The sequence below is a fragment of the Pistacia vera genome, unplaced genomic scaffold (genome assembly GCF_008641045.1).
Source record: "Pistacia vera cultivar Batoury unplaced genomic scaffold, PisVer_v2 Contig787, whole genome shotgun sequence".
NCBI lineage: Eukaryota > Viridiplantae > Streptophyta > Magnoliopsida > Sapindales > Anacardiaceae > Pistacia > Pistacia vera.
The window spans coordinates 693,592-704,337 of NW_022196653.1; the positions used below are offsets into that span (position 1 = coordinate 693,592).

Sequence of the window (10,746 nt, forward strand, 5' to 3'; positions counted from 1 at the left end):
CAATTTTTTATGGTCTGTATATTAATAATTTTTTTTTCAAATATGAGGATAGGCCTCAAAGGGGCTGAATCCGCCCCTATATGTTAAATTAATTTTTTTTTTTTTTCCCCCTAATATAGATGTATATGTGAGTCACATGGAGTTTTCAAAAAATCTAGGGACAACAAATGGCTCGGCAACCATCATGAGGATCCATGGCAAAAATGTTTGCATGGCCCTGTTGAATGTTGTATTCCCATGAACCCCATCTGAAAAAACAAAAAAAAACAAAAAAACTGTACACAGATTGGCTTTTTTGATTTATCATGACCTGTAGAAGTAGAATCCATTATTGGAGCTCATGTTCTCTCCACGTGCAGCATGTGTACATTCATTCTTATCCCCGCATCTCTGTTGCCTTAGAATGATTGATCTTCAAGCTCCTAAATTCAAGTACAAAACAAAACACAAAATCTCAATAGAGAAAGAAACTCCATAGCCACGTTAATAATCAAAAGATTGACAGCCTATACTAATTCTCTCTCTCAGAAAAAACACCATTTCTCTGGAAGTTTGTCTTCCCCAAATGGGACAACCGGCATTAAATCTGAAAAAGGCTCATTAAACATGGCATTTGATAGGTTTTTATTTAGCTCATTTAAGTACAAACCCTTCTGAGTTTTGATCTCAAAATGCAATCTTAATTAGATGAAACACAATGATTAACAAGTCCGTTGTTCTTGACCTTTATTTGATTATAACCACTCCACTGTTAGCTTTAACCTTCCAGAACTCAAACCTTTCTTTATCTTGCAATCTCAAAAATTGACATGATAATTGAAACTTAAGTGTGGTTTGTTCGTGAATCTTTATTACATACCGTAAAGAAGATAGTGGAGTTCCATCCCATCACCACTTTCTTTAAGTTAATCAATCTCTTTAGAAGGGTAAACTGTTATTGTCTTTATACATCATTTATTTAATATAAATTCCTCAAAAACATACTACAAGTTTCATAATTTTGAATTGGTTACTAAGAGAAATACTACTGGTGAAATTTTTTGTTGTAGTTTATTAATTGATTTAAGTTCTCATTCATTCGTTCGTGACGTAAGATGTTATGTATTAATGCGGTAAAATCGTGAATCTCGTAAAAACTTATTGATTAATTTATTTTTTGCATAAATCAAGAAAATTATGTGATGCAACTAACTGAAATGATGAAAACCAACAACATATTTTGGCACAGTGAATAATTTATTGAAGACACAAGACAGGCTTAAGAGGGGTAGTTCAAGAGTCATACGAGGAAGGAGATACGTACAACTAAGACAAAACAGTGTTTAATAGGAAAGGTTGTTAAAGGTCGGTTGGGTAATTTATTTACAACCATTTTCTTCATATATTTATTTTCAGTATTTTATTTATCTTTACATATAAATAAATGTTCAACTCTCATCAACAGTCAAGTTGTTGAGTCTTCTTATTCCATTTCCACCTAAGAACCTTAAGCCAGCCACATTAGCTGGTCATATACACAAAGAAAAAGTCTCAGAACACGCCAAAACATAAGCAAGCTCTAGTCTTTAAAGTCTTCTGGAGGTGGATAAGGAGATGGAGATATGAATTAAAGCATGTTTGTTCATGGATTTGTGTGTTTTTAGAGCTGAGTTGTGTTAAAGGGGGGAAATTTGATTTTTTGGATCTGAATTTGGGGTTTTTGAGCTGGTGGACTTGAGATTTTAGATGCGTTTGTTTTGATTTGGCTCTTGATTGGCTGTTTTGAGGAGATAAAAGAGGAGCAAAATGAGTTGGAAGAGTAGAGGAGGAGGAGGAGGGTTTGAGTCAGCTTCAAAGAATGCAGTTTCAAAAAAATGGACTATTTTGTTTTGTATTGGTTGCTTTTGTGCAGGGATGCTCTTCTCTGATAGGTAATTTTTCTCATTGTTGCTTTTATGCTTTCTGTTTTGAAATTCTTGAACTGCACTTCTAGCTTGCATTTGTAATTTGCTGGTAGTGTTTAGTTTATCAGGTTTCTGGTTCTGTTGTTAATTCTGGGAGGGATTGACTTTGATGAAATTTTCGTGTAGATGTGTTGATAATACTTATGAAAAATGATTTCTAATTTCTTTTAATTCCTTGGTTTGGTGGATTCTATGGTTAGTAGATGGATCTGGAATTATTGTTATGGATTCAAAACTGTTCAGAATTTGAGTTTGAGCGGTCGATTGCCATTTTAATCGAAGTTTGAACTGTCGGTTGCTACGGTAACATATCAAACAAAGTTCTTTAACCGTCTGACTGCTATGCTTGGTCACTGCTGCTGTGCTTTAGAGGTGCCGTTTATGAATGTTCTAGCTCTGGGTTCAGTTTCCCTTCTTTGGCAATTCAATTTTTTCCAAATAACCTGCTGCTTATGTATCGGCGTATTGAATTCAGGATCTGGGTGGTTGTTATTTGATAAAAACCAGAAAAGACCCTTGAAGCCTGAAGAGTGATGGAACTCTTCTTTAATTCTTTTGGCTATTTAAGGATTTACCATCACAATATAGTCCTATATCTGAAAATTAAGGAGTTATAACAGTGACAAACAGTAATTTTCCTCACGAAATATGGGCTGTACTTTCTCCCATAGTTGTAATATAGTCTTTCTTTGCTCTTTGGTTTCTCCTTCTGTGTTTCATACTCTAATTATTGAATTTGACTTGAGTTGATTGTGGTTGGCTCACGGTTGTCTACATTTTATAGCATGAATATTTTGTTTCTGTCTATAAGACATACTCATAATAACATGGAACTTTATAGGACATAAGCTTTTATTTACCTTATATGCTTGTGTTGGTAACAGAATGTGGACAGTGCCTGAAGTTAAAGATATACCGAGAGGAATGGGGGTTGAGGATGAAAAGCTAAAGCTGATTTCTGAGGGTTGTGATCCAGTTAGTGTGAGTATTCAATCACTTGAAAGTTGAAAATGTTTTCACCTTGACCTGAATATTTGTTAGATTGTTAACATGTGGGGTGCCTCCTTTCTTTATCTTTTCAGAAGGATGCAAAGCGTGAACCAGAGGACATTATCGGGGAGGTTTCAAAAACCCATCATGCTATACAGTGAGTATATTATAGGATTTATATTTTTTGATTGCAGTGATCTTAGTGGTAAGTTAAACTTTTGACTGTATATGAAATGCAGAACATTGGATAAAACAATCTCAAACTTGGAGATGGAATTGGCTGCTGCAAGAGCTGCCCAGGAATCAATTATTAATGGTTCTCCCTTGTCAGACGACGTAAAGATTAGCGAATCAAGTGGTAAAAGGAAATATTTAATGGTTGTAGGAGTTAATACTGCTTTTAGCAGCCGAAAACGAAGAGATTCAGTTCGTGCAACTTGGATGCCTCAAGGTTGTCAATTAGTTACTTGCTATGTTTTTCATTGACCGTACTGTTTTCTTTTATATAATATTTCACATACAGTATTTAATTGATCTGTGAGTAACATTTGAATCTTCTGTATAAAAACTAGGTGAAAAAAGAAGGAAGCTTGAGGAAGAGAAGGGCATTGTCATGCGCTTTGTAATAGGTCACAGGTGGGTATTTCATTTGTGTTCAAATCTGGTTTTGTCGAATAATGTTACATCTTTAATTTGCATAGCTTTCTTTAAAGTAAATTTAAGCCTCTTGTGCTCTTCTGGTCCCTCTTTCATATACTTTATGGAATATGGTTCTTTTCCTATGCTGTTTCCATCATGGCACAGATGCAGGTCACAAATTGTGGGGTTACAGTTACTTTACTGAAAGACGTCTTAGCAATCAAGAAAGTTACTTGGAAAGAGAAAAGTTTTGGAAAAGATGTTTATTGCTTTAGTTTTCTATTATGTATGTGCACGAGGGTCGTACACATTTAGAAAATATAATTAAGAATGACAAAAGGAAAACTTAAACTAAGTATAGATTTCACATTTGAAGGATCTTATGGGTTAATAATATAATCATATTCTTACTACAGACAAATGTCAAGATGGAGAGGTACTGATGGTGTAGATACTGACAGCAACTAAAGAAATTAGAACTTATATAGAGGAGGGTAGCACCACATGATAAACAGAAAAATTTTAATCAGGAGATGTCTCAGAAGCGTTAATGTTTCTAATAGCCAGGAAAACCTAATAAGTAGGTGGTAACATGACTTCAAAATTTAATTTTGTGGTTAATATGGGTGAAAAAGAACAATCTATTCTTAAATTAAAGAAATATCATCATACATGAAAAATGGTCTGGAAGTCAATTGATAGTGACATGAATAAGTTTGTTAGATTTGCAAATTTCAGAAGTCCAAGACCCAGATAGGCTTAAACAGTCTAGATTAGCTTTATATGTGATTGAAAAATTTGGATGTACAGTTTTCCAACCTTTGTGTCATAGTTCATAATAGGTATATATACATTTTCTCGTAGGTAGAATTTTATCAAGTGAATATTGTTTCACCGATCAAGACCTGATAATCAGGCTGATTGTTGCTGATTTTAGCTGAATAAGGCATTGAAGATGACTTATGAAGCTTTTCGTCCTGTAGACACATTTACATTTAATTTTGTACGTCAATGATGTATATAGGGCAGTCTTAATTTGCAAAACCAAATACCTGGTTGATGGATAAAATTTGACATATTTCTCTATTTTTTTTGTTCATCTCAGTGCTACTTCTGGTGGTATCCTTGATAGAGCCATTGAAGCAGAAGATAAACGACATGGTGACTTTTTGAGGCTGGTAAGCTTCTCCTCTCTCTTTCCTTATTCAATCTGTTTTAACAAAAATACTCTAACGCAGATAGTATGAACATTGTCATTATGAGCTGGTATTTATAAAAGAACAATGGCTATACTAAAATTTGAAAATAAATGTGTGGGCAGGAACATGTAGAAGGTTACCTTGAATTGTCAGCCAAGACGAAGATATTTTTTGCCACTGCGGTTGCTTTGTGGAATGCTGATTTCTATGTCAAAGTTGATGATGATGTACATGTAAATATAGGTAAAGAGTTATTTACTAATTTTTGTTTCTTTACTTCTAGATATGCTATATTGGCAAACGTCACCAAAATTGTTAAGTTTTACATGAATCGAAGCACTCAGAAGGCCGCTCATCACTGAAAAATATTTTCCTCCAATTGCTTTAATCAAAGACTGGAAAATATATTTTCTTTTCCTTGTTCTTACATACTGTTCATCCATCATGCTATTGCAGCAACTCTTGGAGCAACTTTGGCTAGGCATCGATCCAAACCCAGAGTGTACATAGGCTGCATGAAATCTGGTCCAGTCCTAGCTCAAAAGTAAGCCAAGAACGTTCTTACTCTATATCCATATGGCCTGTGTTTTGGAGAATTTAACATTTTATCTTTTCGTTTCTATCCGTCATGTTTTCTAATTAGTTTTTCAATGCACAGGGGAGTGAGGTACCATGAACCTGAATATTGGAAATTTGGTGAAGAAGGAAACAAATACTTCCGTCATGCTACAGGGCAGCTATATGCTATTTCTAAAGATTTGGCTTCTTATATATCAATTAACCGGTAAGTTCCAGATCATCTGAATAATAAGTGGTTAAATTCTGTGTAGCAATATACATCTCCTCTGAACCATTTCACTTGTATATCAATTAGGCATATGCTACACAAGTATGCCAATGAGGATGTTTCATTGGGGTCATGGTTTATCGGATTGGATGTAGAACACATAGATGACAGGAGACTATGTTGCGGTACCCCACCTGGTAATTTTACAAACTTACTCTACTGTTGTTCTACTTTCCTGAACTTATTAACAGTCTTCCAACACTGAACTCCATTGATATCATGAAACAAGCAGACTAAAGTCCTGCCAACCATACATGATATACAATCTATTGGATTTGGCCTTTTTGGATAGTTCATTTTGTGTGTGTGATTTAAACTTTGCACAAAGAGTTACAGTTAGATGCTTGGTGAATGTACTGTCAAAATGTGATGCAAAAATCTAATAATTTGGATACTTGCCACAGATTGTGAGTGGAAGGCTCAGGCAGGCAATGTGTGTGTTGCCTCGTTTGATTGGACCTGCAGTGGCGTCTGCAAGTCTGTTGAGAGGATGAAAGAGGTCCACCGGCGTTGTGGGGAAGGTGAGAATGCTTTGTGGAGTGCAGTCTTCTAAACAAACCAAAAACAACATTTCTTCCAAACTCAGGAGGAAGCAAGTAAAGGGCTTGAGGTTGTTTTGGGGATGTTGCTATAGAGAAACCTATGTAATATCGAAACATCGAATGAGACAGATATGCATCAGGCAAGCAGGAGAGATTTTGGTTGCTGAGTTTTCTGCTCACTTTTAGACTAGGAGAGAGACTCAAAAGCAGTTTTAAGAAAGGAAAAGAGTTTGTATTTTAACCATTCTTTGATTGCTCTCTGGGGGGCATTTTGTAAGCGTGCCATAGCTTATGGAACCTTCATAATAAGTGCTGAGAATAGCTTTTTGCTGCCTTGTGCTTCATAAATTAGCGGCTTTTTGTGTTGCTTTTAATAGATTTGTACCTTCTTTCTGTGATTTGTAAATAAAATAGTGATGAAGATTCCCCCTTCAACTCATTTATCTCACCAGTACTAGTAAATTTTACTCTTAAAATGTCAGATTTATAATCTTCTATATTTTTATAAGTTATTAGGCTATTTACTTTTGTTGAAGTTGAATTTGTCCCACATTGCTGAGTTGGTGTATATATGTGGTTAGATTTCTTCCTTCCTTGAGCTAGCTTTTGGAAGTGAGTTTTACTCGAGCCCAATTTATCATGGTATTAGAGTCACTTGTTTGACCTGATGATGGCTTTGGACCTAGTGCATCCTACATCTTTGAGTTGGCGGACTGTTATAGTATATATATGTAATTGGACTCTATCCTCCCTTAAGCTAGTAAGCTTTTAAAGGTGAGTTTTACTCAAACCCACTTTATCAACTTTATGCTCCATGAATTCGCAATTAATTATCTAATCTCATCAATGGTCAAGTTTATCCGTCCACTTTGAAATGGGTTTGTTATCTGATCGGACTGGTGTGACATCCTCACGAAGATGCAAAGTCACAAATGTAGGAAGTTTGTCATATCTCGCATCTTTAGCAAATGAATTTGGGATGCAGCTTATAAGATTGAGTTCTCATAACTGATTAGATGCGTTTTGGGTGAAGAACATTCACTTGTAACCTAAAAATAAACCTGTTTGCAGTCAAAGATATATACCTGATTAACCCAAGAGATTAGCCTGACAGTTAATGATGTTAGTTCCATTTTTTGAGTCTTTGGGTTCAAACTTTGGGATTACCTACTACAATAATATTGTGACTTACTTGATCTTTTGGACTTATAAGACATTCAATGGACCTAGCGATTAATTAAGATGCCCGTAATTCTTTCTTCAGAGCACTTCTGAGTTCTGACATAGTCGAGCCCAAAATTTTGAAGTGTTTGAAATAGTCTGTTTACATTCATCACCATGAAGTAAGAAAGATGCAAGCAGAATAGATATCAGAAACTCATGGCTGAGCCAAGTGTAAACGCGGCCAAGTGTAAACATTGGAAAAACTGAAATGGAAGTCAATTGGCCAACCTGTAAGCATTACTAGGAAAGAAAAGAAAACTTTCAGTGGGCAGTTGAATCAATGATACCATTTCTACTAGATAATACCAAACAAATAGTATCATGATTCCTGCAATGAAAAGGCAGAGCCCCCACTGCCCACTGCTTCTCACTCATCCCACTAAACCTACAACTCCACACCTTATAAACTCTCTCTTTCCATTCCAAGACCTGATAAGATCACAAACTATTTATCTCCACATTCCCACTTTCAGTTCACCAACGTTCTCATCGTTCTTTCACTCCTTTTCTCATTAATTAAACCTCACCAATGCTTAAGCTCCTTGATTGTTCCCTCAGGATCTTTTCCATTCCTCTTAGTGTTGCAACCATTTGGTTAACTGTGACTAACCAGCAGGACAACCCCAGTTATGGGAAACTAGAGTTCAGCAATCTGACAGGACTCAAGTAAGATAAAGTTCTTTCTCCTTCTTTTTTACTCTTATTATAACCTTAATTCATTCTATGCATATTCTAAAAAAATTTAAGAATTGTTCAACAGATTCATGGTCTGCATCAGTGCTATATGTGGTGCGTATGCATTTTTTGCTGCTGTTTCCTCATGGTTCAAATTCTTTGTTTCAAAAGCTTGGATTTTCTTTGCCTCTGATCAGGTTCTAACTCAAAACTTATGAACTAATTCATGTTCTCGTTTGCTAGCGATGTGAGATGTGATAGTAGTCGAGCTAGCTCGCTAACTTTTTTTTTTCTCCATGTGTCTGTGTATGAATGGATTGTTTTGAGCAGATTGTGGCCTACTTGATGGTGACATCAGTGGCTGCAGTGTTAGAGATACTGCGGTTAACTTACAATGGTGATCAGGAAGTTACATGGAGTGAAGCCTGCAGCTCATATGGGAAATTTTGCAATAAAATGAAGATAGCTCTTGTTCTCCATGCCTTGGCTCTTATATGTTTCATCATTTTAGCAGTAATCTCAGCTTATAGATTCTTCAGCCTGTTTGAACCTCCTTCTGTTTCTTCTTCCAAGGAGGTTGAAGAACAAAGGAACTAATCCATAGCTTTTCCTTCAAACAGCTTTATGAGTTCCATGGTGAATGATTGAGCTCTTATACTTTAGACATTTGAATAAATAATACTTCACACAAGTCTATGCTTCTGTTTTGAACAAATTGATCCTCTCGTAAAGATCTATGCAACAATACCAGCTACTGTATGTAAATTGTAAACTGGGGAAATTGATGAAACCCTTTACATAAAAGACAAGCTTGAATAGATATATCAGAGTTCATACAAGAGCAAGTTTTATCAGAAGTCAGAACTTTCACACACCTCAAAAGAGATTGCTTTGTCATGGTACTAAATCATTGGTAATATGTCATTATAAAACTGTAGATAAAATGAAAAAGAATACATGCTTTGCACCTAACACAATTTCACTTTATTAGGCAAGTGGATGGATCATGACTTTGCTTAGAAAAAGCTCGGAAATTTGTCCATCTCACCTACCAAAGATGAAGCACCCCTGCTTTTTCTTTTACCATTTCTTTACTATCATTATATTTTCTCAGTTTTATTTTGATAAACATAATAACATATATAATATATTACACTGTTATCCTGAGGTTTGACGGAATAACATTTTTCCACTTAGTTTTGTGAAACTAATACTGTCACCCCGACCCTCACATAGAGGTTTTGTTATGTGTTGGTGCCAAAGTCCTACATTGGTTAGGAGATGAGGGTCTTAGTTGATTATATAACATAAGGACACTCTTATCATCCAGAGACACTTTTTCAGGACAAAATCGTACAGACAATACCTCTGGAAACCCACTTAAAATGTGCCTAGATCTGACATACATCAAACATTACTTATATCGGCCAAAACTATAAACTATTTAGCTAAACTTCTAGGTATTGTTCACAATTGTCAATTTTTTATTCAAAACATCACCCATAAACGCCTTTTCATGACAAAATCGTATAGACAATACCTTTGGAAACCTATCTACTATATGTCTAGATCCGACATAGATCAAACATTACTTATATCAGCTAAAACTATCAACTATTTGGCTAAACTTCTAGCTATTGTTCACAATTGTCAACTGTTTATTCAAAACATCTTTTTAACCCCCTTATATCACTGTATTAATTGATAGAAACACAATTTGGGAGTGATACTGTTAGTTTTCCAATATTGAGGAGGAAAAATTTCATGCCAAACTTTTGGGGTGAAAGTGTAAGATACCCTTAGCTTTTTAATTTAATTTTAATAACATAGATAATATATTAGGTTTAATGTGGTGGGTGTTACATATGAGTGATATAATCTTTTCTAAAGATTCAAATGCACCAAAAATAGATTCATTGAATTAGAACAAGTTTTATTATAATAGAAGCAATACCATCCTATAAAAGAAATATTTGATTTTGTATCTCTAAGTAACAGTTAATTTATAAATATAAACTTAGTAATATTATTTATATGGGTATGTCCGTTCAATCATGCTAATAAACGTATGAATCCAACGACGATAACCACATTAACTCGTGTGATTTTAAATCATTATCTAATTACACAAACATATAAGGACTTAGATACCATTATTTTTGTCACAATTATGGTAAGTTTACTATTTATATGAGAATATTTCAACCAATTATTTAATTAAGGTTAAATAAATTAAAGTAAATTTCACTTTAAATTCTCTTTTAAAATTTAAAAAATCATGACATAATTTTGAAGGCAACTAAAATCTTACCTTCATCTTGGGCTATGATTTAATTTGATGGATTTGGGCCACTCCAAACTAAACAAAACGACGGCGTTTTAAGTCCCCGGAAAATAGAATCCCAGTTCATTCTTTATCTTCGTTCTCATCAGATCAAAGTTATATCCTGTGAGTCTCTGTTCTTTTTCTCTCTTATCAATTTTTTCCCTTTTATATATATATTTTTCTCGTAAATAATCTTTTCCTTTTATCTCACTCTTTGAATCTTTCTTTGTTGGTTTTTGTTTTTCTGATAAAATTAATTAAAGGAAGTTTCTTGGAAAGAGACCTTATATTGTTTGTTTGTTTTTTTGTTTTCTCTTAATTAGCAGGACAGTAGAGAAGAAGAAGAAGAGACTTAGAAGAA

The 10,746-nt window shown here is 34.6% G+C and overlaps 2 protein-coding genes across 2 annotated transcripts; both read left to right on the forward strand.

Annotated features, from left to right (window-relative positions):
• Positions 1 to 1,431: 1,431 nt before the first annotated feature.
• LOC116116877 (probable beta-1,3-galactosyltransferase 3) lies at positions 1,432 to 6,534 on the forward strand. The gene is made up of 11 exons (XM_031402919.1): positions 1,432 to 1,910; positions 2,828 to 2,924; positions 3,026 to 3,090; positions 3,173 to 3,384; positions 3,506 to 3,569; positions 4,678 to 4,750; positions 4,894 to 5,014; positions 5,228 to 5,315; positions 5,430 to 5,555; positions 5,646 to 5,755; positions 6,023 to 6,534. Exons 1-11 carry the CDS (start codon positions 1,786 to 1,788, stop codon positions 6,169 to 6,171), a joined length of 1,230 nt encoding a protein of 409 aa, XP_031258779.1. The 5' UTR covers positions 1,432 to 1,785; the 3' UTR covers positions 6,172 to 6,534.
• A 1,204-nt stretch (positions 6,535 to 7,738) lies between these two features.
• Positions 7,739 to 8,774, forward strand: LOC116116882 (CASP-like protein 2D1). Its single transcript, XM_031402924.1, has 3 exons — positions 7,739 to 8,050; positions 8,145 to 8,256; positions 8,390 to 8,774. The coding sequence occupies exons 1-3, from the start codon at positions 7,914 to 7,916 to the stop codon at positions 8,654 to 8,656; spliced, it is 516 nt and encodes a 171-aa protein (XP_031258784.1). The 5' UTR covers positions 7,739 to 7,913; the 3' UTR covers positions 8,657 to 8,774.
• The last annotated feature ends 1,972 nt before the right edge of the window (positions 8,775 to 10,746 follow it).